At 39.1% G+C, this 26,245-nt stretch overlaps 1 protein-coding gene across 1 annotated transcript in view; it reads left to right on the forward strand.

The window, feature by feature from the left end:
• Positions 1 to 259: 259 nt before the first annotated feature.
• APPL2 (adaptor protein, phosphotyrosine interacting with PH domain and leucine zipper 2) overlaps positions 260 to 26,245 on the forward strand; it is a 350,547-nt gene continuing 324,561 nt past the window's right edge. Inside the window, exon 1 of the mRNA XM_053716955.1 lies at positions 260 to 407. Coding sequence (XP_053572930.1) covers positions 354 to 407 — 54 coding nt within the window. The 5' untranslated portion in view covers positions 260 to 353. The remainder of the gene's footprint in view (positions 408 to 26,245) is intronic.

The following is a 26,245-nucleotide window of genomic DNA, read 5'->3' on the forward strand; positions in this document are numbered from 1 at the left end:
TCCCCATCTAGCTCCATTAGTGCATTGCTCCTCCTGAGACTCTCTATCTTTAACAAGAATACCAAGACCAGGTAGTAAATTTAATAACGGAAGGAAACTGGAAAATTGTTTAAAATGTCATGCTCTGAATTACGAAAGTTTGTGACGTTACTGTCCCTTTAAATTTGTAAAAAGCGTGGATCAATGACAGTAGCACTGCATTGTGCAATTCACTTTGAACCGAGCTCTCTGCTGCCCACTAGCGCTCAGCAATAAAACTGCTGTACAATACGTGTTACAGTAGTTCTGGACAAGGAGGGGGAAGTTAATTAAATCCAGCTAAATTATTCAGTACCAGCCCCGTAGAAGACAAGATGCCTACTGTGGACAAGCTGCTGCTGGAGGAGGCTTTGCTAGACAGCCCACAGGTGATAATCAACATTTCATAACATAAAAGTCTTTGCATGTTTACGGCAGAGCGTTCAGGGTGAGGCTTGACTGCTGATCTCTTTATTTTGCTACAACTCCCACTGACGATTCGAACTAAAATACTGGGGCTAAAATGCTACGAGGCCAAGTTCAGCATCTCATTCACTCTAAAATGTGATCTGTGTCCTGCTTTTCATTAGATAGCACTTGTATGATTAATTGCTGATTCAACAGCGTATCCGGTACAAGACACATTGTTAACCCTTTGGCTGCCAGGGTGCAGCGGTTGTTTGCTGTTGCAGTAGTGATGGAAATCACAGCATACAAGTGTTGTTTAGATGCCTCACATTTAGTAGCGTGTAATGTTTATTTGTTCGACGTTATTATTGTGTGTCATGCTACAGGTACATTAATGCGTTAATAATGTATTGCTGCTGTTTACCGGCCTATAATGTTACCTCTCCTGTAGGTGTCTACAAATGCAGCTCTGCTGCCAGTGTGATCAAGGGCCTGTGGGGGATTAGGATTTTGTTGTGGGTTTACTTGAAAACACTCAGTGGATAGTGGGAGGAGAAAGCTGTGTTTATGTTCCTGATTGACTTCCAAGGCTTTAACTCTCAAATCTGTAAATTTGGGAATTCAGAGCATCATCATCTCTGTGGTTCTCGGTTGGCCCCATTTGGAAGACTGAACAGCAGACAGACCATAAAATGCATGATAATACATAATGTAAAAATTGTATTTTTTTATTTTTGATAATTTTGAATTCTACAGATCTCTTTATTATAGAAAATATTTATAAAAAAACATGTAGGTATAACATTAACAATGGAGGGAAGAGAGCTGTTTGGGAGGGATCAGGTAAGGATCAGGGGTGCGAGTCGTCAGGTGGGAGGGTAATCTCTACACTACCTCTAAAATTAACCTTACAAGCTACCCAATTAACTCCTTCACTACACTATTTCAGAAGTGTGGTGCACAGCTGCAATTTAGCGGTCATCTAATTGCCAAAAACAATGGCAAAGCCATGCATGTCTGCTATTTCTGAGCAAAGGGGAACCCAAAGAAGCTTTTACAACCATTTGTTTTATGACTGCAGTAGTTGTGTGTAAATAATTTCAGTGAGAAACCCAAAGTTTGTGAAGTTAAAGTTCTGTTTTTAACATGATAGCATTTGGCAGTGAAACAGTGGCATGATATGTACCAAAATTGGTCTAGATCAATACCTTCTGGTTAAATTAAGTGCTAACTAAAATGTGAAATATTCTTCGATACTTTGGGTATGTTTTCTGGTACTTAAGGAGTTAAATAATGTCCCTATGGTTGTGGAGCATTAACCATTAGAGCCTGTCCTTATTAACCATGTGTGCCCTTCATGTGTTAAAATCAAAAGTGGTCTCATTTAATCTTTTCTTATGTTTAACATGTTGAAATATACTTCTTCATATGCATAATGTTTTCTGAGTTTAGATTCCCATTAATTAACCTTTTAATGCCATTATGCCGTTCTATTCCGTCATAATTACACTGGGCTTTAAAGCCGTTATGACGGAATAGAACGTCATAGCTAACGGCTGTCCTGAAGCCTACTGTGCTTCTCAGATTTGATCACAGGTTGGAGGGCGTTCCTAGGGTTATAGGGATGCCCCCAGACCCGATCCAATAATTGAAATCTCGTGATCATGTGCACGATCGTGTGATTTCAATTTGTCTACATCGGAACAGTTGTTCCGATGTAGACGCTTTAACCCCGTCAGGAAAGGGTTAATCCATGACAGTATTGCAAAATGAACTCCCAGCTTGTTTATCAAATTTTTATATTTATCAGTAACATTTCTGTGTTTACGATTCACATGATTTCCATTTGACCTTTTTCAAAGTGGTTGTAATAAATATGCAGTTATATAAGAATATGTTGGGTCACAGCCCGGCTGTTGATAAACCAGGGACTACTATACGCATACCCTGCAAGCTTGTGCACATGCTCAGTAGGACCCTGTTCCCCAGAAAGTGTATATATAAAAAAAACCCTGCAAAATATGATAATGGAAGTAAATTGGAAAGTGTCTTAAAGGGACAGTCTACACCAGAATTTTTATTGTTTTAAAAGATATATAATCCCTTTATTACCCATTCCCCAGTTTTGCATAACCAACACAGTTATAATAATATACTTTTAACCTCTGTGATTATCTTGTATCTAAGCTTTTGCAAACTGCCCCTTTTTTCAGTTCTTTTGACAGACTTGCAGTCTAGCCAATCAGTGCCTGCTCCCAGATTACTTCACGTGCACGAGCACAGTGTTATCTATATAAAATATGTGAACTAACACCCTCTAGTGGTGAAAAACTGTTAAAATGCAATCTGAAAGAGGTGGTCTTCAAGGTCTAGGAAATTAGCATATGAACCTCCTAGGTTAAGCTTTCAACTAAGAATACCAAGAGAACAAAGCAAAATTGGTGATAAAAGTAAATTGGAAAATTGTTTAAAATTACATGCCCTATCTGAATCATGAAAGTTTATTTTGGCCTAGACTGTCCCTTTAAAACTGCATGCTCTTTCTTATTCATACAAGTTTATTTTGACTTGAGTGTTCCTTTAAAGTGGCTGTAAAGTCATAATTAAACGTTCATGATTCAGATATAGCATGGGATTTTAACCAACTTTCCAATTTCTCTTCTCTAATTTGCTTCATTATCTTGGTATCGTTTGTTGAAAAGCATACATAGTTAGTCTCAGGAGCAGCAATGTGCTACTGGTAGTCTGCTGAGGATCAGTGGCTTTTACACGTATGCCTCTTGTCATTGACTCACCCGATTTGTTCAACTTGCTCACAGTAGTGCATGGCTACTCCTTCAATAAAGGATATTCAAGGAATATTAAACACCAAAAATGTTATTGTTTAAAAGATAGATAATCCCTTTATTTACCATTCCCCAGTTTTGCATAACCAACACTGTTATAGTAATATACTTTATACCTCTGTGATTACCTTGTATCTAAGTTACTGCTTACTGCCTCCTTATCTCAGATATTTTGACAGACTTGCATTTCAGGCAATAAGTGCTGACTCTTAACCCCTTGGCGACCGAAGACGTGTCTGGCACGTCCTACAAAAAAATACAGTTAGGACCAAGGACGTGTCTGGCCCGTCCTCTGGGGTTTCAAGCAGTGGAAGCGATTGTGATCACTTCCAGATGCTTTCAGGGTATTGCAGCGATAAATCTATGTTGAGGCATCGTGCAATACCCTTTTTTAGGCAATCAATGCAGAGAGGGCCACTCTGTGGCCCCCTCTGCATCAGCCACTGACGGTGCCGATCGTTACTGGCGTGGGAAGGATCGGAGGGAGGCGGGGGGGGGAGGCCCATCAATGGGGGAGGGTGTGTGAGAGGGGCGGGAGGTTGTGTGGGAGGGGGCATGCGGGGGCGGGTGGTTACCGCTACACTAAGTTTGCACTTTAGTGCAATATGAAGGAGGGAGAGGGGGGTATTTTAAATTTAATGCCATATAAAGTGACCTGGTAGGGAAATGAGGGGGGGCAGCTACACTACAGAAAAGAAACCAAGTATATGGCAAGAATGTTTTATTTTTATTTAAATACCTGCAGACTTTCTGCCAGTGCTTTAGGTGGGGATACCTTTGGGGGGTGGGGAGGGAAGAGAGCTGTTTGAAGGGGGTCAGGGAGGGATCAGAGGGTGGGATGTGGGAGGCTGATCTCTACACTAAAGCTAAAATTAACCCTACAAGCTCCCTAATTAACCTTCTTCATTGCTGGGCATAATAAACGTGTGGTGTGCAGTGGCATTTAGTGGCCTTCTAATTACCAAAAAGCAATGCAAAGCCATATATGTCTGCTATTTCTGAACAAAGGGGATCCCAGAGAAGCATTTACAACCATTTGTGCCATAATTGCACAAGCTGTTTGTAGATAATTTCAGTGAGAAACCTAGTTTGTGAAAAAGTGAACCCTTTTTTTTTTTATTATTTTTTTATTATCACATTTGGTGGTGAAATGGTGGCATGAAATATATCAAAATTGGCCTAGAGATCAACACTTTGGGTTGTCTACTAAAAAAAATATATATACATGTGAAGGGTTATTCAGGGATTCCTGACAGATGTTACAATGTAACTATCGCTAATTTTGAAAAATAATGCTTTGGAAATGGCAAAGTGCTACTTTGTATTTATCGCCCTATAACTTGCAAAGAACTTGTAAACATTGGGTATTTAGAAACTATTTAGCATGGATGTTTTTTTGTGGTTGTAGATGTCTAAGAGATTTTGGGGGTCAAAGTTAGAAAAAATGGGGGGTTTCCATCATGTTTTATATATTGTTTTTTTTTTTTTATTAAGTTATAAGATATTATGAAAATAATGGGATCTTTAGAAAGTCCATTTAATGGCGAGAAAAACGGTATATAATATGTGTGGGTACAGTAAATGAGTAAGAGGAAATTACAGTTAAACACAAACCACAGAAATGTAATAGCCCTGCTCCCAAATGGTAAGAATATTGAAAAGTGCTGTGGTCACTAAGGGTTAAAGAACTGCACATGCATGAGCACAGTGTTATCTATATGAGACACATGAATGAACTAACACCCTCTAACTATGAAAAATTGTCAAATGCATTCATATGCGTGGCGGCCTTCAAGGGCTTAGAAATTAGCAAATGAGCCTACCTAGGTTTAGATTTCAACTAAGAATAACAAGAGAACAAAGCAAATTTGATGATAAAAGTAAATTGGAAAGTTGTTTAAAATGACATGCCCTATCTAAATCATGAAAGTTTTTAATTTGGACTTTTACTATCCCTTTAACAGAATAAAACAGAGAAAAAAATTTAAAACAATGTTAAGTTTTTTTACTAGAAGAATGTTTGCCAATATAATGTATACTGCAAATATGTTTCTCTACAAAGATGTAATTCACCATTTAAATTTTGACGGGAGTGTCCCTTTAAGAACCATTATTATATTGAAACCTTATTTCGTATGTAATTTTAATACTAGCAACGCTACAAATGTAGCTGTTTAACCCCCCTCTCAGGAGCTGGCGGAAACTGCCACTGACCTAATCAGCAGTGGCAGTAGCACAGCTGGGTCATGAGACCACCACTGCTGGCTGAGTCACCATCAGTTTCCACTTTTGACCAGCAGTTCTCTGCAGCCTCGAACAATGCTTTAACTATATTTTTAACACATTTTTGTGGCTTCTCCTGCGCATGGCATGACAAGCACTTATGATTATGGAGAACCTCCTTTTGTTTTCTGCCTTTATCTTATATAGTGATGGTATTGCTTGTCCACTAATCAGACGTGTTCCTTTGCTAAGATGACAGTTACGCACCATGACTAGATAATACTGTAATAACTGCCTTACCTACCATGATATCTAATAAAGAAGGTGCATAAGCCAATCAAATTTAAGGGAAGGTTTGAAGGGACAACAGCAAGGATTTTTTTTTTGTCACCCAGTCCATTAATTTGCAATAATATAAAAAAGAAAGATGCAGGTGCATTACCAAAGGTCCAAGGTAGCAGGGGACTTTCTACCTATGAGGTAGAATGAAATACTGTGATATGACGACAACATATATCTTTCTTTTGCTTTGTTAAAGGATGGATGTTGTAAAATGTCATTCAGAAGTCTGACAAAGCTGAAGAATTTCTATGGCCACAAATGCAAATCACCTGTTTGTGTGTTTTTTTTTCCCACTGGCTGTTTGGAAAGAGATGAAATGTGAGCAAGAGCCTAAAGCTGTGTACACCGATATAGTTTGCCAGGTGACTTGGAATGGAAGCTTCTTCTTGGCTTTGTTGTTATGTTTACAGGATGTCTAAATGACTGTTAAAGGGATAGTAAAGTCCAAATTTAACTTTCATGATTCAGATAGGGCATGTAGTTTACTTTTAGCATCAAATGTGCTCTGTTCTCTTGTTGTTCTTAGTTGAAAGCTAAACCTTGGAAGGCTCATATGCTAATTTCTTGAAGACTGACTCTCATCTGAATGCATTTGAAAGTTTTTCGCATCTAGAGGGTGTTAGTTCATGTGTTTCATATTAATAACATTGTGCTCACGCACGTGAAGTTATTTAAGAGTCCGCACTAATAGCCTGAAATGCAAGTCTATCTAAAGATCTGAGATAAGGAGGCAATCTGCAGAAGCTTAGATATAAGGTAATTACAGAGGTAAAAAGTATATTTCTATAATAGTGTTAGTTATGCAAAACTGGGGAATGGTAAATTAATGGATTATCCATCTTTTTAAACGATAAGATTTTTGGTGTTTACTATCCCTTTTAACTTCTGTTTATAATGTTAAATGGATAGGAAAATCAAAATTAAACTGATTCAGACAGAGCATGTAATTTTAATAACCTTTTTAATTCACTTATATTTCAAATGTACTTTGTTCTCTTGGTATATTATGTTGACAAGCATACCTAGGTATTCTCAGCATCAGCAATGCACTACTGGGAGCTAGTTCGTAATTGATGGCTACACACATTTTGTCTTTTGTAGTGGTTCACCAAATGTGTTTAGGTAGTTCCCAGTAATGCATTAAAACTATAAAAACGGGATCTGAACGTGAGAAGTTTCAGAAACTGCCCCCCACAAGCAGTTATCTGGAGAGGGGAATCTTACAGCATAGAACGAATGTGACATTGTTGTACTTTTTTTTTATATGATTGTAACTTTGTAATTTGGGCTGATTTTGTACAATACTGTATCACAATAAAATGATATGGATCCGGATCCTCTACTCATAAAAAAATGATGGACCAAGTGGTATAAGATATAAGATATCTAAAAACTACATATACAATATCTAAAAAATATGATATATATATATATTAGGGAGTCTCTTGGTAAAGGAATTTAGTTAAAATGGCCAAAATGTGAAAGCACTCAAACTGTTGATGACTAATGTGGGTTGAATCATGTGATGTATCTTGAAATGTTTTCCAGAAATTCTGGCCAAAACATCCAGGAAAAGTCAAGAGTTTCAAATTCATTGTGAGCAACAGGACGGTACAACTACATTACTATAATATATATATATATATATATATATATATATATATATATATATATATATATATATATATATATATGTGTATATATATATATATATATATGTATATATGTGTATATATATATGTATATATGTGTATATATATATATATGTATATATATATGTATATATGTGTATATATATGTGTATATATATATATATATATGTATATATGTGTATATATATATATATATATATATGTATATATAAACAAACAAGCTTGCACTCACTGGTCTTTTTGTGAAATCTTTTACTTGAAAAACTGTGTCGTTTCGAGGACAAAGTATCCCCTTCTTCAGACCATACTTTGTCCTCGAAAACGTCACAGTTTTTCAAGTAAAAGATTTCACAAAAAGACCAGTGAGTGCAAGCTTGTTGTTTTCTATACTAATTCCCACTAGCACCCTGGCAGTCGTTGAAAGGTGAGAGTGCACATCTCTGCTACTTATATATATATATGTGTTGCTTGGGTGTTTCTTGATCTGCGCTGTGTATGTTGCAAATGGTTATTTTGCTCTAATTAGTTCCTCCTGATATATTTCAATGGCAGCTAGTTTCTGAATATTCCACTATCATCAAATGGAATGTGAAGGAAAAAGGTATGGAGTTGAGTTTCAGAGTTCAGCGCACATAGGCCTAGATTTGGAGTTCGGCGGTAAAAGGTCTGTTAACGCTCCGCGGGCTTTTTTCTGGCCGCACCATAAAATTAACTCTGGTATCGAGAGTTCAAACAAATGCTGCGTTAGGCTCCAAAAAAGGAGCGTAGAGCATTTTTACCGCAAATGCAACTCTCGATACCAGAGTTGCTTACGGACGCGGCCGGCCTCAAAAACGTGCTCGTGCGCGATTCTCCCATAGGAAACAATGGGGCTGTTTGAGCTGTAAAAAAACCTAACACCTGCAAAAAAGCAGCGTTCAGCTCCTAACGCAGCCCCATTGTTTCCTATGGGGAAACACTTCCTATGTCTGCACCTAACACTCTAACATGTACCCCGAGTCTAAACACCCCTAACCTTACACTTATTAACCCCAGTAGTACAAATAGGGATATCTCGTCAAACTTAATGTGACAGGTACCACGCCCCTTTATATGCAAACCACGCCCCTTTATAGGCAAATCCCCGCCCCTTTATAGGCAAATTCACGCCCCTTTATAGACAGATTCACGCCCCTTTATAGGCAGATCCCCGCCCCTTTATATGCAGATCCCCGCCCACTCTCCTCCCAATATTTCCACCCTACCCGCCCACTATTTTCCATATTTTACGCCCCTTTTATGGCTTCTTCTAAGAGATTTTAACATTTATTTTAATGTTAAAATAATTCCCTTTAATGGCTTCTTTTTAGAGCATTTTAACATTTATTTTAATGTTAAAATAATAAACAATATAAATACAAATAGGGATATCTCGTCAAACTTAATGTGACAGGTACCACGCCCCTTTATAGGCAAACCACGCCCCTTTATAGGCAAATCCCCGCCCCTTTATAGGCAAATCCCCACCCCTTTATAGACAGATTCACGCCCCTTTATAGGCAGATCCCCGCCCCTTTATATGCAGATCCCCGCCCACTCTCCTCCCAATATTTCCACCCTACCCGCCCACTATTTTCCATATTTTACGCCCCTTTTATGGCTTCTTCTAAGAGCATTTTAACATTTATTTTAATGTTAAAATAATAAACAATATAATTTTATTTTAAATAGTATTGTGTTAATGTTTTATGTATCATTTAACTGATATTTTGTAACATTTCAATGCGATTAAATAAAGCGCAGAATTTATTTTCTTTTTTAAAACTTTTATTTGAGTCCTAAAGCAGAAAAAAAAGTTTTATACAGAAAACAACATTTGATAAAATTTACAAAGTCAACCACGTTGAAGGATTAAAAAGTGATCTAGGTCTTTTCTTTGATGTCAGGTAACCTTGAGGTGTGGTTAGTCCCATGGTGGGTGTTGAAGGTACTGGTAAAATATCATGTTGCGGCAATGTCTCTGGTAAATAGGTAATATCCCTAATTTCCATTTTTAGATGTTCAAAATTATCCCTTTTTCTAGCATTACCAATAACTGACGATGGAATATTCAGTTCAGCCATAGCTTTCATAAAAGACTCCCAACCTTGCGGTGTTTTGCGCATGGTCACATTGTGACTTTGTGTAGCGCAACGTACTAAGTCTAGTATGTTTGAACCAATAATTGTTTGGTTTTTGTAAACAAACTCCCCATTATCATTCCAATTAGTTATATGTTTGGATTGTGCCATTTTAGAAAGAAGTAATTCAGCATTTTTCTTAAACCTGTCATGCACATTGTTAACAACTTCATGAAATACTCTATCACCCTTTTCAATAGATACACTACTTGTGTTATTATCAGTGTGAATAGTTTCTCCTGGGGGCATTAAAAGTCTTAAAGTAGTATTGTCTCTAGAATTTTGTTTAGCAAACACCAGATATTTTTGCAATGCAGCATTGTACTTTTTAATTTTTACATCTTCAGGTAAATTAGAATTATTTAAGATATCAGCAATTTCATCATCCAATCGTGTTGTAACTGCGTGACGAATATCTGTATCACCCTGTTGTGTACGTTTCAAGCGGTCCACATCCTGTTTTGGTACCAGGTACATTTTTTGAGTATGCTCCATTAACGGTTAGTTAACAGACTTGTCAGTAGAGGTATAGCAAAGCCTAAAAGTGGTGCTAAAAATCCACCAGATAAGTTTTTTTGGTTTATCCATCATTCAACTTAAAACATTAGGAGTGTGTAAACATGTCTAGCAGGCTATTCCGCAATTGGGAAGCTTTAAAAACGTTGTCATGCCTCACCAACACAGAGAAAGACTATTTTACGTGGTGCTTCTACAGACTTAATATCTGCTATATGTGAAATAGCACTGAACATTTTAAAAGGTAGATTGCCCTTGACAGCAAAGCAGAAAGGACGTCTTAAAAAGTGGAGCAAAATTATAAAAAGTCTTAGTAATAGGACAATATCGATTAGCAAAAAGAAGAAGCTGGTAAATCAATCTGGTGGATTTTTAGCACCACTTTTAGGCTTTGCTATACCTCTACTGACAAGTCTGTTAACTAACCGTTAATGGAGCATACTCAAAAAATGTACCTGGTACCAAAACAGGATGTGGACCGCTTGAAACGTACACAACAGGGTGATACAGATATTCGTCACGCAGTTACAACACGATTGGATGATGAAATTGCTGATATCTTAAATAATTCTAATTTACCTGAAGATGTAAAAATTAAAAAGTACAATGCTGCATTGCAAAAATATCTGGTGTTTGCTAAACAAAATTCTAGAGACAATACTACTTTAAGACTTTTAATGCCCCCAGGAGAAACTATTCACACTGATAATAACACAAGTAGTGTATCTATTGAAAAGGGTGATAGAGTATTTCATGAAGTTGTTAACAATGTGCATGACAGGTTTAAGAAAAATGCTGAATTACTTCTTTCTAAAATGGCACAATCCAAACATATATAACTAATTGGAATGATAATGGGGAGTTTGTTTACAAAAACCAAACAATTATTGGTTCAAACATACTAGACTTAGTACGTTGCGCTACACAAAGTCACAATGTGACCATGCGCAAAACACCGCAAGGTTGGGAGTCTTTTATGAAAGCTATGGCTGAACTGAATATTCCATCGTCAGTTATTGGTAATGCTAGAAAAAGGGATAATTTTGAACATCTAAAAATGGAAATTAGGGATATTACCCATTTACCAGAGACATTGCCGCAACATGATATTTTACCAGTACCTTCAACACCCACCATGGGACTAACCACACCTCAAGGTTACCTGACATCAAAGAAAAGACCTAGATCACTTTTTAATCCTTCAACGTGGTTGACTTTGTAAATTTTATCAAATGTTGTTTTCTGTATAAAACTTTTTTTTCTGCTTTAGGACTCAAATAAAAGTTTTAAAAAAGAAAATAAATTCTGCGCTTTATTTAATCGCATTGAAATGTTACAAAATATCAGTTAAATGATACATAAAACATTAACACAATACTATTTAAAATAAAATTATATTGTTTATTATTTTAACATTAAAATAAATGTTAAAATGCTCTAAAAAGAAGCCATTAAAGGGAATTATTTTAACATTAAAATAAATGTTAAAATGCTCTTAGAAGAAGCCATAAAAGGGGCGTAAAATATGGAAAATAGTGGGCGGGTAGGGTGGAAATATTGGGAGGAGAGTGGGCGGGGATCTGCATATAAAGGGGCGGGGATCTGCCTATAAAGGGGCGTGAATTTGCCTATAAAGGGGCGTGAATTTGCCTATAAAGGGGCGGGGATTTGCCTATAAAGGGGCGTGGTTTGCATATAAAGGGGCGTGGTACCTGTCACATTAAGTTTGACAAGATATCCCTATTTGTACTACTAACCCCTAATCTGCCGCCCCCGCTATCGCTGACCCCTGCATATTTTTTTTAACCCCTAATCTGCCGCTCCGTAAACCGCCGCAACCTACGTTATCCCTATGTACCCCTAATCTGCTACCCCTAACACCGCCGACGCCTATATTATATTTATTAACCCCTAACCTGCCCCCCACAACGTCGCCGACACCTGCCTACACTTATTAACCCCTAATCTGCCGAGCGGACCTGAGCGCTACTATAATAAAGTTATTAACCCCTAATCCGCCTCACTAACCCTATCATAAATAGTATTAACCCCTAATCTGCCCTCCCTAACATCGCCGACACCTAACTTCAATTATTAACCCCTAATCTTCCGATCGGAGCTCACCGCTATTCTAATAAATGGATTAACCCCTAAAGCTAAGTCTAACCCTAACACTTACACCCCCCTAAGTTAAATATAATATTTATCTAACGAAATAAATTAACTCTTATTAAATAACTTATTCCTATTTAAAGCTAAATACTTACCTGTAAAATAAATCCTAATATAGCTACAATATAAATTATAATTATATTATAGCTATTTTAGGATTAATATTTATTTTACAGGCAACTTTGTAATTATTTTAACCAGGTACAATAGCTATTAAATAGTTAAGAACTATTTAATAGTTACCTAGTTAAAATAATAACAAATTTACCTGTAAAATAAATCCTAACCTAAGTTATAATTAAACCTAACACTACCCTATCAATAAAATAATTAAATAAACTACCTACAATTACCTACAATTAACCTAACACTACACTATCAATAAATTAATTAAACACAATTCCTACAAATAAATACAATTAAATAAACTAGCTAAAGTACAAAAAATAAAAAAGAACTAAGTTACAGAAAATAAAAAAATATTTACAAACATAAGAAAAATATTACAACAATTTTAAACTAATTACACCTACTCTAAGCCCCCTAATAAAATAACAAAGCCCCCCAAAATAAAAAATTCCCTACCCTATTCTAAATTAAAAAAGTTACAAGCTCTTTTACCTTACCAGCCCTGAACAGGGTCCTTTGCGGGGCATGCCCCAAGAATTTCAGCTCTTTTGCCTGTAAAAAAAAAACATACAATACCCCCCCCCCCCCAACATTACAACCCACCACCCACATACCCCTAATCTAACCCAAACCCCCCTTAAATAAACCTAACACTAATCCCCTGAAGATCTTCCTACCTTGTCTTCACCATCCAGGTATCACCGATCCGTCCTGGCTCCAAGATCTTCATCCAACCCAAGCGGGGGTTGGCGATCCATAATCCGGTCCAGAAGAGGCTCCAAAGTCTTCCTCCTATCCGGCAAGAAGAGGACATCCGGACCGGCAAACAATCAGAATCTAGTTCAATCCGATTGGCCGATCCAATCAGCCAATCAGATTGAGCTCGCATTCTATTGGCTGATCGGAACAGCCAATAGAATGCGAGCTCAATCTGATTGGCTGATTGGATCAGCCAATCGGATTGAACTTGATTCTGATTGGCTGATTCCATCAGCCAATCAGAAAATTCCTACCTTAATTCCGATTGGCTGATAGAATCCTATCAGCCAATCGGAATTCGAGGGACGCCATCTTGGATGACGTCCCTTAAAGGAACAGTCATTCGTCGTTCAGTCGTCGGTCCGGATGGATGTTCCGCGCTGGAGGTCTTCAGGATCCTGCCGCTTCGCTCCGGATGGAAGAAGATCGAAGATGCCGCTTGGAGAAGATGTTTGCCGGTCCGGATGTCCTCTTCTTGCCGGATAGGAGGAAGACTTTGGAGCCTCTTCTGGACCGGATTATGGATCGCCAACCCCCGCCTGGGTTGGATGAAGATCTTGGAGCCAGGACGGATCGGTGATACCTGGATGGTGAAGACAAGGTAGGAAGATCTTCAGGGGATTAGTGTTAGGTTTATTTAAGGGGGGTTTGGGTTAGATTAGGGGTATGTGGGTGGTGGGTTGTAATGTTGGGGGGGGGGTATTGTATGTTTTTTTTTACAGGCAAAAGAGCTGAAATTCTTGGGGCATGCCCCGCAACGGGCCCTGTTCAGGGCTGGTAAGGTAAAAGAGCTTGTAACTTTTTAAATTTAGAATAGGGTAGGGAATTTTTTATTTTGGGGGGCTTTGTTATTTTATTAGGGGGCTTAGAGTAGGTGTAATTAGTTTAAAATTGTTGTAATATTTTTCTTATGTTTGTAAATATTTTTTTATTTTCTGTAACTTAGTTCTTTTTTATTTTTTGTACTTTAGCTAGTTTATTTAATTGTATTTATTTGTAGGAATTGTGTTTAATTAATTTATTGATAGTGTAGTGTTAGGTTAATTGTAGGTAATTGTAGGTAGTTTATTTAATTATTTTATTGATAGGGTAGTGTTAGGTTTAATTATAACTTAGGTTAGGATTTATTTTACAGGTAAATTTGTTATTATTTTAACTAGGTAACTATTAAATAGTTCTTAACTATTTAATAGCTATTGTACCTGGTTAAAATAATTACAAAGTTGCCTGTAAAATAAATATTAATCCTAAAATAGCTATAATATAATTATAATTTATATTGTAGCTATATTAGGATTTATTTTACAGGTAAGTATTTAGCTTTAAATAGGAATAAGTTATTTAATAAGAGTTAATTTATTTCGTTAGATGTAAATTATATTTAACTTAGGGGGGTGTTAGTGTTAGGGTTAGACTTAGCTTTAGGGGTTAATCCATTTATTAGAATAGCGGTGAGCTCCGGTCGGCAGATTAGGGGTTAATAATTGAAGTTAGGTGTCGGCGATGTTAGGGAGGGCAGATTAGGGGTTAATACTATTTATGATAGGGTTAGTGAGGCGGATTAGGGGTTAATAACTTTATTATAGTAGCGCTCAGGTCCGCTCGGCAGATTAGGAGTTAATAAGTGTAGGCAGGTGTCGGCGACGTTGTGGGGGGCAGATTAGGGGTTAATAAATATAATATAGGGGTCGGCGGTGTTAGGGGTAGCAGATTAGGGGTACATAGGGATAACGTAGGTGGCGGCGCTTTGCGGTCGGAAGATTAGGGGTTAATTATTTTAAGTAGCTGGCGGCGACGTTGTGGGGGGCAGGTTAGGGGTTAATAAATATAATACAGGGGTCGGCGGGGTTAGGGGCAGCAGATTAGGGGTACATAAATATAACGTAGGTGGCGGTCGGCAGATTAGGGGTTAAAAATTTTAATCGAGTGTCGGCGATGTGGGGGGGCCTTGGTTTAGGGGTACATAGGTAGTTTATGGGTGTTAGTGTACTTTAGGGTACAGTAGTTAAGAGCTTTATAAACCGGCGTTAGCCAGAAAGCTCTTAACTCCTGCTATTTTCAGGCGGCTGGAATTTTGTCGTTAGAGCTCTAACGCTCACTTCAGAAACGACTCTAAATACCAGCGTTAGAAAGATCCCATTGAAAAGATAGGCTACGCAAATGGCGTAGGGGGATCTGCGGTATGGAAAAGTCGCGGCTGAAAAGTGAGCGTTAGACCCTTTAATCACTGACTCCAAATACCAGCGGGCGGCCAAAACCAGCGTTAGGAGCCTCTAACGCTGGTTTTGACGGCTACCGCCGAACTCCAAATCTAGGCCATAGAATGGAGAAAAACAAAACCAAATTATGGTGCAGTATGTCAGTACTAGGCAATCAAAAACTAAACGTGAGATTTAAATGTGCTCACCTTGTTTAACCTCAAACATGTGAGGTATGTTGGAAGCATGGAGGGGATGTAATCCCTATCTGTGGTAAAGATGTTTCCAGCTGGTATGCAGAAACTTTTAGCAGGTGGAAATCTTGATATCCCTGGAGTAGAAATATGTTGGTATTTCAGACAAACTTCTCCTCTCTGGAGTTAGGTACACTTTAATTCTTTTTGCTGGATTTCTTTCCTTGTTGCTGTTTATTTCTTTTCCCCTTCTTTATACTTGAAAGGCTTCTCTTCTCTGGAGTATGGTATAAACTTTATGTATGCAAACCAATTAGTGCTCAGTTTACATACTATGAGATCAATTGTGGATATTAATTGCAGCACTCGTGAGATGTGTATAAATGATGCTTGCAAGGACACAAAGTGAAATTTAAAATAAAAACACTTTTATTTTCTAATTTCCAATAAAAAATGATAAACAGAAATCCTCTTTGATAATAGTCCAGATCAAGGACAGAAATAGGTGAGCAGATGAAATATAGTATATTTCTCTAAATCCGGTAGTGAGTTTTTTTATATCAGGGCTGGTGCAAAAACAGCTTGCTGATAAAAATTAGTGATATTGTGGTATAGGATGCTGTAAGTACAGCTGGAGGTAAATTCCTTGCGGTGGTTTTGAGCTCTGAGAAGCTTCCAGAGTTCAGGTGGATAAGTTGGTGTTTATGATGGAAAACCGTAATAAATAGTTACATGAACTGCTGTAAATACAGCTAGATGATGATTCCTTGTGGTTTTTTTGAGCTCTAGATAGCTCACAATATCCGGATGGATGTGGATTCTTTAGCCTGTCAGTGACAGGGTCCGTTGCTGAAGTGTTTGAAGCTTGGTCTCCCTGGACAGGAAGTGACGTCAGAAGTGGGCGTGCCCTTACGCGTTTCGTGAATTACATTCACTTCATCAGGATTTAAATCGTTATTAATTATCCGGTTTTTTTACATAAGGCTTGTGTTCTTTTCCTTGTGGGGCAAACGTAGTTCCTTAATTTGAATACTTATACAAAAAAATTGGAAAGATTTGATTAATTTAAAGCAGTTTTTTTCATAACGTGTATGCTTTTTTTTCTCTTAAAGGCGCAGTACCTTTTTTTTTTAAAGTCTCTCTAGATTAGCTTAGTGGTTAGCATGCCTGGCTACAAAGCAGAAGGTTGAGGGATTGAATCCACCCATAGGCTCTGTTACTTTGTGGCTGGGAAAAGCTGACTTTATAAAGTGTTTTCAAGCCTGTTTGTGGTCATTACTAGCCATTGTGGAACCCCCACTTAAAATGTGTCCCTCATTCACTGAAAGGGCAATAAATTGCAAAGAACATATTTTAGCTGATAAAAGTATGTTGCAGGATGATTCTCAGTCAGAAGGGAATCGGGTTATGCTATCTAATTCTCCCCAAGTGTCACAACCATTAACGCCCACACAAGCGACGCCAGGTACTTCTAGTGCATCTAATTCTTTCACCCTGCAAGATATGGCCGCAGTTGTGAATATTACCCTCACAGAGCTTTTATCTAAGCTGCCTGGGTTGCAGGGGAAGCGCAGTAGGTCTAGTGTGAGAGTAAATGCTGAGCCCTCTGACGCTTTATTAGCCATATCCGATGTACCCTCACAATGTTCTGAGTTGGGGGTGAGGGATTTACTGTCTGAGGGAGAGATTTCTGATTCAGGAAAGATGTTCCCTCAGACAGACTCAGATATGACGGCTTTTAAATTTAAACTAGAACATCTCCGCTTGTTGCTCAGGGAGGTTTTAGCGACTCTGGATGATTGTGACCCTATTGTAATTCCAGAGCAATTGTGTAAAATGGACAGACCAGGCATTCTGTTCTCTCTCCCCCTTTTAAGAAAAGGTTTCCCATATCTGACACCATTCGGGATTCGTGGCAGACGGTCCCTAAGGTGGAGGGAGCTATTTCTACCCTAGCTAAGCGTACAACTATACCTATTGAGGACAGTTGTGCTTTCAAAGATCCTATGGATAAAAAAATTAGAGGGTATTCTAAAGAAAATATTTATTCATCAGGGTTTTCTTCTGCAACCTATAGCGTGCATTGTTCCTGTAACTACTGTAGCTGCGTTTTGGTTCGAGGCTCAAGAAGAGGCTCTTCAGGTTGAGACCCATTTAGATGATATTCTGGATAGAATTAGGGCTCTCCAGCTAGCTAATTCTTTCATTACAGATGCCGATTTTCAACTGGCTAAATTAGCGGCAAAGAATTCAGGTTTTGCCATTTTAGCGTGTAGAGTGTTATGGCTTAAGTCCTGGTCTGCTGACTTGTCATTAAAATCTAAGCTTTTAGCCATCCCTTTCAAGGGTAAGACCCTATTCGGGCCTGAACTGAAAGAGATCATTTCGGATATCACTGGAGGAAAAGGCCATGCCCTTCCTCAGGATAAGACAAATAAGATGAGGACCAAACAAAATAATTTTCGTTCCTTTCAAAACTTCAAAGGTAGTCCCTCTTCTTCCTCCCCTGCTTGCTCAATCCAAGTCAGTCTGGAGACCTAACCAGATTTGGAAAAAAGGTAAACAGGCCAAGAAGCCCGCTGCTGCCACCAAGACAGCATGAAGGGGCAGGCGCCGATCCGCGACCGGATCTAGTAGGGGGCAGACTTTCTCTCTTTGCTCAGGCTTGGGCAAGAGACGTTCAGGACTCCTGGGCTTTAGAAATTGTGACCCAGGGGTATCTTTTAGACTTCAAAGATTCTCCTCCAAGGGGGAGTTTTCATCTTTCTCGATTGTCTGTAAACGAGACAAAAAGAGAGGCGTTCTTACGCTGTGTAGAAGACCTATATACCATGGCAGTAATCTGCCCAGTTCCAAGAACAAAACAGGGGCAGGGGTTTTACTCCAATCTGTTTGTGGTTCCCAAGAAAGAGGGAACCTTCAGACCAATTTTAGATCTCTAAACAAATTCCTTAGAGTCCCATCCTTCAAGATGGAGACCATTCAGAATATTTTACCAATGATCCAGGAGGGTCAATATATGACCACCGTGGATTTAAAGGATGCGTATCTGCACATCCCTATCCACAAAGATCATCACCATTTTCTCAGGTTCGACTTTCTGGACAAGCATTACCATTTTGTGGCTCTTCCCTTCGGGTTGGCCACAGCTCCCAGAATTTCACAAAGGTGCTAGGGTCCCTTCTGGCGGTTCTAAGGCCGTGGGGCATAGCAGTGGCAACTTATCTGGACGATGTCTTAATTCAGGCGTCAACTTACCAAATAGCCAAATCTCACACGGACATAGTGTTGGCTTTTCTAAGATCTCACGGGTGGAAGGTGAACGTAAAAAAGAGTTCACTTACCCCTCTCATAAGAGTTCCATTCCTGGGAACTCTGATAGATTCGGTAGACATGAAAAATATTCTGACCGAGGTCAGAAAATCAAAGATTTTAACCACCTGCTGAGCTCTTCATTCCATTCCTCGGCCGTCAGTGGCTCAGTGTATGGAGGTAATCAGACTAATGGTAGCGGCATATCAGACCACTGCAACTATGCATGCTCAAGCAGTGGAATGGGGATTATGCAAATTTATCTCCTCAGATAAACCTGGATCAAGATACCAGAGACTCTCTTCTTTGGTGGTTGTCACAGGATCATCTGTCCCAGGGAATGTGTTTCCGCAGGCCAGCATGGGTCATAGTTATGACGGATGCCAGCCTATTGGGCTGGGGTGCAGTCTGGAATTCCCTGAAAGCACAGGGAGTGTTGGCTCTGGAGGAGGCTCTCCTACCAATAAATATTCTAGAACTTAGAGCGATATTCAACGCGCTTCAGGCGTGGCCTCAGCTGGCTTCAGCCAGATTCATAAGATTCCAGTCGGACAATATCACGACTGTAGCTTATATCAATCATCAGGGGGTACAAAGAGTTCTCTAGCGATGATAGAGGTTTCCAAAATAATTTGATGGGCAGAGACTCACTCTTGCCATCTATCAGCAATCTATATCCCAGGAGTGGAGAACTGGGAAGCGGATTTTCTAAGTCGTCAGACTTTTCATCCGGGGGAGTGGGAACTCTATCCGGAGGTGTTTGCACAATTGATTCATCAATGGGGCACACCAGAATTGGATCTGATGGCGTCTCGTCAGAACGCCAAACTTCCTTGTTACGGGTCCAGATCAAGGGATCCTTAAGCAGTACTGATAGATGCTCTAGCAGTACCCTGGTCGTTCAACCTGGCTTATGTGTTTCCTCCATTTCCTCTCCTTCCTTGTTTGATTGCCAGAATCAAACAGGAGAGAGCTTCTGTGATTTTGATAGCACCTGAGTGGCCACGCAGGACTTGGTATGCAGACCTGGTGGACATACGATCTCTACCACCATGGACACGACCACTGAGATGGGACCTTCTCATTCAAGGTCCGTTCCAGCATCCAAATCTAATTTCTCTATGGCTGACTGCCTGGAGATTGAATGCTTGATTTTATCCAAGCGGGGATTCTCTGAGTCGGTCATAGATACCTTGATTCAGGCTCGAAAGCCTGTCACTAGGAAGATTTATCATAAGATATGGCGTAAATATCTTTATTGGTGCGAATCCAAAGGCTACTCATGGAGTAAGATCAGGATTCCTAGGATTTTGTCCTTTCTCCAAGAAGGATTGGAGAAGGGGCTATCAGCTAGTTCCCTAAAAGGACAGATATCTGCTTTGTCAATTTTACTGCACAAGCGTCTGGCAGATGTTCCAGACGTTCTGTCAGGCTTTAGTTAGAATCAAGCCTGTGTTTAAACCTGTTGCTCTGCCATGGAGTTTGAATTTAGTTCTTAAAGTTTTTCAAGGGGTTCCATTTGAACCTATGCATTCCATAGATATTAAGCTTCTATCTTGGAAAGTTCTGTTTTTAGTTGCTATCTCTTCGGCTCGAAGAGTTTCTGAACTATCTGCATTACAATGCGACTCGCCTTATCTTGTTTTTCATTCTGATAAGGTAGTTTTGCGTACTAAACCTGGATTCCTTCCTAAGGTTGTTACTAATAAGAATATTAATCAGGAAATTGTTGTTCCTTCCCTGTGTCCTAATCCTTCCTCTAAGAAGGAGCGTCTGTTGCACAACTTGGACGTGGTTCGTGCTTTGAAGTTTTACTTGCAAGTGACCAAATATTTCAGTCAAACATCTTCTCTGTTTGTTGTCTATTCTGAAAAGTGTAGAGGTCAAAAAGCTATGGCTACCTCTCTTTCTTTTTTGCTGACAAGCATCATCCATTTGGCATACAAGACTGCTGGACAGCAGCCTCCTGAAAGAATTACAGCTCACTCTACGAGAGCGGTGGCTTCCACATGGGCTTTTAAAAATGATGCTTCTGTTGAACAGATTTCTAAGGCTGCGACTTGGTCTTCGCTTCATACCTTTTCCAAATTTTACACATTTGATACTTTTGCTTTTTCGCAGGCTATTTTTGGGAGAAAAGGTCTTTAAGCAGTGGTGCCTTCTGTTTAGCTTTGGTATTGTATCCCACAAGTAAAGGATGAATCTGTGGACTCATCGTACCTTTATAGAAGAAAAGTAAATTTATGCTTACCTGATAAATTAATTTATTCTATGGTACGACGAGTCCACGGCCCGCCCTGTCATTTTAAGACAGATTATATTTTTTTGATTTTAAACTTCAGTCACCTCTGCACCTTGTAGTTTCTCCTTTTTCTTCCTGTACCTTCGGTCGAATGACTGGGGGGTGGGCTAAGGGAGGAGCTATATAGACAGCTCTGCTGTGGTGCTCTTTGCCACTTCCGGTTAGCAGGAGGATAATATCCCACAAGTAATGTTGATGGCATCTAGCTGTGCTACAGAAATTGCTACACTCATGCCCTGGCACTCCTTCACTTGGGAAAACGAACTGATAACTGCACCCTACAAAGTAGCCAATCAAAAAATAGTATAAATACACCATAAGCTTGTGTGGGGCTAATCTAACTTTTCCCAGGGGTTAACCTTAATTCTTTCTTTTGTGTGTAACATTCTGTCTGTTTCTAGCTCTTTTTTAACAAAAGAACCCACTGTTGTGCATAGAGCTCAAAGTTTGCTTTTGGTGGCTCTAAGATAGGCCTATAGGAATTCCATCTCTAGATCAAAGTATGGTGTCGTAAATGGGTCATGTGATCCAGGGGTGATGGTTTTGCTACACAAAGGAAAGGTTCAGGGTTATAGTTGAATGCAGCCTAGATTCAGGTAGAACTCTCTGGGATTTTATTTGAACCACAACAAGGACTTAAAGGGACAGTCTACTTGAAACGTTTTATTGTTTAAAAAGATAAATACCTTTTTATTACCAATTCCCCAATTTTGCATAACCAACACTGTTATAGTAATACACTTTTTACCTCAGTGATTACCTTGTATCTAAGCCTCTGCAGACTGTCCCCTTAAATTCTTGTGTTTTGGGGTGTTTTTTTATTTTTTATTTATACAAACTTGCATTTCAGCCAGTTAAAGATGACTCGTGCAAAACTCCACAGGTGTGAGCACAATGTTATCTACATGGCACACATGAGACATCCCTCCGTTGGCTATGAAAAGCTAATAAAATGCACTGCGATAAGACTCTTTAAGGGCTTAGAAATCAGCCTATGAGCTTACCTAGGTTTAGCCTTCAACAAAGAATATCAAGACAAAAAAGCAAATTTGAAAATAAAAGAAAACTGAAAAGTTGTTAAATTGCATGCCCTATCATGAAAGTTACATTTTTAACTTTACTGTCCCTTTAACAAGGCCCACAGGCCTATTGTATCAGGGATATTTGTGTAAGTCTTGGTTCTGCGTCTTAAGTCCCATTTTATTTTCAAAACTGTATTTTGCATCTATTTTATTTTATTTTTGTATGTATTTTATGTAATTTGGCACTGTGTAACATTTATTTGTCTTTTTGTCATTAAAACATCAATAATCTAATTCTGTCTTTGGACTCTAGTATCTGGATTCGCAAACTCCTAGAGACAAGGTTTTAATCATGTTACCAAACTGTTAATTGTTTGGGTTATTGGTAAATTTGAAGCATTTGCTTTTCTGAGTATTACTGGAGTGTAATTGGTGTCCCTTTATGCCTTTGTAGAAGTATAGGGATAAGGTAGCCAGAGGCTGAGTGCTTTCCTTAGTGCCCACATTACTGGTGGGAATGCAGAACCTGGCCATCAGGAGAAGGCAAAGACATCCCAGCCAAAGGCTTAAATACCTCCCCCGCTTCCCTCATCCCCCAGTCATTCTTTGGCTTTCGTCATAGGAGGATGGCAGAGAAGTGTCGGAAGATTCGGAGTAGTCTCTTATGGAGGGTAGTACCCTTCGGTATGGGACTGGAGTTTTAAGTAGTCTTGTCAGCCTCTCAGTGAGAGCATTGACGAATGTTAGGCTCTGGAGATGCAGGGAGAGTCTTTCTGCGAACCCATCCAGACTCATATTAACAGCTCCTTAAGCAATCGGCATTGACGAGTTTCGCTGCCTGCTTTTCTTCACTCAAGTCCATGTCAGAGGCACTGCTACAATCTGTCAGACTTGAAGGACCGTGTCACTGTTCCACGGCATAGATTCCGGTAAGATCGTTTCATAATTTTACACACATGTTAACAATAGAAGACAGGGTCACAGTGGGACTTTAACTTTATGGAATCTATGGTTAAAATCTCCTGGGGGGGATTATTGAGCAGTAGGGCTTTTTAATCATATTTGTCATGTGATTTCGACTGCTTATGTGTAAGAACGTTTGGGCTCTTAGGCTGATACGGAACGTTCAGGTTATTTTCATTTTGAGAGCTACGCAGTTTCTTTATATTAACCTGGTGCACTTTTTCCTTAGCAGGGGAGGGTCTGCATGAGAACCATGTGACCAGGAATAGTCACTTTTTTTTTTTTTTTTTTACCACTTCTGATTCGTGACTGGATATCTGCGGAGAGGTGCTTCTTCTCTATCTGTCTGGGTCATAAGAGGTGGTGAGTGCCTCAGCCATATACAGTGCCAGTTGTTTTTCCTTTCTATAATTTTGATATAGATGATTTATGAAGGATTCTGATAATTTAGAGGGGGATGCGGTTCTTTTTGAGGCTTCAGTGGGAGAACCTCCCAGGGTTGGAGTCTGCTGGCTTGGGTTCTCCGACTGAGTAGGGCTTGGCATTTAGATTGGCACATCTGCGTTTGCTTCTGAGAGAGGTTTTGGCGATGTTAGAGGTTTCCCATACTGCTCTGTCAGTTTAATCTCTGTTCTCTAAATCAGATAACGATCTTAACTAAGATGAGTGGAGGATGGTGATATTCCTCGTTGTCTTGTTTTAATCTTTTATTTAGAATCCTAGTTCTGAGCTCTATGGGGAGTTGTTTCGTATGACAGGTAGGCCCTGTTTTTGTTCCACACACTTTTTCTTTACTATACTAATAGTTTTTTGTTTTGAACTCTGGATTGTTTTAGAAACTCTTCCTAGAAAGACGTATCGTCACATGGGATTTTTTATACTATCGCCTTCGATGTTCAAGATTGTTGAAGACTTCTGGTGGAAGCTTATAGATTTCAACTTTGGGTGATAGTTTCCCCCAAAACATTTTGAGGAATTTTTAAGCCTCGGAGTTAACCTTCATTTCTTTAATTTGATTACTCAGTTGTTTTTAGCTTTGCTGGAACTCAAGAAATCTTCTCTTTAGCTTGGGAGTGTCCCGGAAGTTACTTCGTATCCTAGATGGCAGGCAGGACCTGTTGTGGATACTGGTTAGGTCTATTCCTTCTTTCTAATAGGTTCTTAGGAGCTGTATCTTTCTGTAAACCTAGTTCTGATCCTTCTTAGGATCTGGGGTTTCAGGTGGCAGTATCCTGCTTCCAGTTTTACGGGAGTTCCAGGGTCTCTGCTTCTGGGTTTTCTTACCTTCGCCTGCTAATAGTCTTTTAGGGACTTTACTCATGTCTTTTCGATCCCCAGAGTTGGATCTAGACCAGAGTTGCTGGTGTCGATACCAGGGTGGATCTGGATGCTGTTTTTGTCTTGAGGACAGGGATTTTTCTCTAACCTGCCTAGCAAGCTGAAGGCTTAGCATTGACTCCTGCGTGGAAACTTTCTTTTAATCTTGAGATCTTGTGAATATCCATCAGGTTATGCCCTCCAGGTCTTGGTTGACTCGGGGGTGGAGAGTGTTAGACAGAGCAGAGTCCGTGATTTTGGCATGATGTTGGGAATCTGTCGTCACAGACTTACATGGAATACTGGTGGATCCAAGTGTTCCATTTAGATCTCCCTGTTCTGATTTTTTTTTTTCCTCTTAGTTCTCCCGGTGCGGTTTTGTCCTTGTCACTTCCTTGTCCGTGGGGAGAGTGTGTCCTAGAGAGGCCCTGGAGTAGGGAGTTTCCTTCTGCTCATTCCTTGGTTCCTCTGCGAGCATTCTACTTGGAGGACTTGGTCTTCTTGGTTTGTACCCGTTGGGACCTCTCAAAGGAGACCCTCTTCTGAAGGAGAGTTCCTCCTGCTAGCTGAGAGGGGGGGGGGTCTTGTGTTTGGTGTTGGGCGAAAGTCCACGTCAGCTCATTGCCAGCGATACTCTCTATGAGTGTACTCTTCAGTTTGGATGTTTGGATCTAGTGCTACTCCTTGGAGTTCACATCTTGTTCAAAGTTTTGCAGAAGACCCTGTTTGGGCTTATGCATAGTTGACATTAAGATTTTCTGTCTTGGAGGGTTCCTTTTTTTTTTTTTTTCTTCCCTTTTTTTTTTTTTTTTTCTTCCCTACTGGCTATTGCTTTAGCGCACAGTGTTTCTGAGATGGCTGTCTTGCAATGTGAGGTTAATGTGTTCCCCTCTATGCGGACACAGACAAATGGAATCTTAGAGCAATCCTCCTATAATTTACATCTTCTCTAGCCTCATCATATCAGTGCTTTTTCATGTTTGAGGGTCCAAAAGAGATCCTATATTACAGTCCTCGTATTGATCTATATGTCACTACACTCTGCACTCTGAAGTCCAAAAGTGGCTTTACACTCCAAAGGAGGTATATATATATATATATATATATATATATATATATATATATATATATATATATATATATATATATATATATATATATATATATATATAAAAGCAAAAAGAAGCACTCACTGGATTTTCATCAAAAAGTGACCAGAAATTTAATGTAGTTTGTGACGTTTCGGGACAACAACAGTCCCTTCCTCTGACAAATAAACACTGAACAAAAGCTGCCTTAAATAGGCTCCCAAATACACTCCCCTCAGGATCAGCCAATCCAGGCTGAATAATTAAACACACCCATATAGTGACCAATGAGAAAACATGATACAAATTGTGCATGTGACTGTTATAACATTATTGAAAAAAATGCTTTAAAAACAAATTCCCTTTGGACCCCAATGCTAGTAGTCATGCCCTCTAACTACAATAAACATCATATGTGGTTATCAATCGTCTAAATGAATGCAAAAAATCATAAAGTCGTCTATTGTTAAATAACAAATCAAACATTGGATTGCAAAACTCAACTTGCAATAGGCTCCAAGTTTATTGTAGTTAGAGGGCATGACTACTAGCATTGGGGTCCAAAGGGAATTTGTTTTTAAAGCATTTTTTTCAATAATGTTATAACAGTCACATGCACAATTTG

The sequence above is a fragment of the Bombina bombina genome, chromosome 6 (assembly GCF_027579735.1).
Source record: "Bombina bombina isolate aBomBom1 chromosome 6, aBomBom1.pri, whole genome shotgun sequence".
NCBI lineage: Eukaryota > Metazoa > Chordata > Amphibia > Anura > Bombinatoridae > Bombina > Bombina bombina.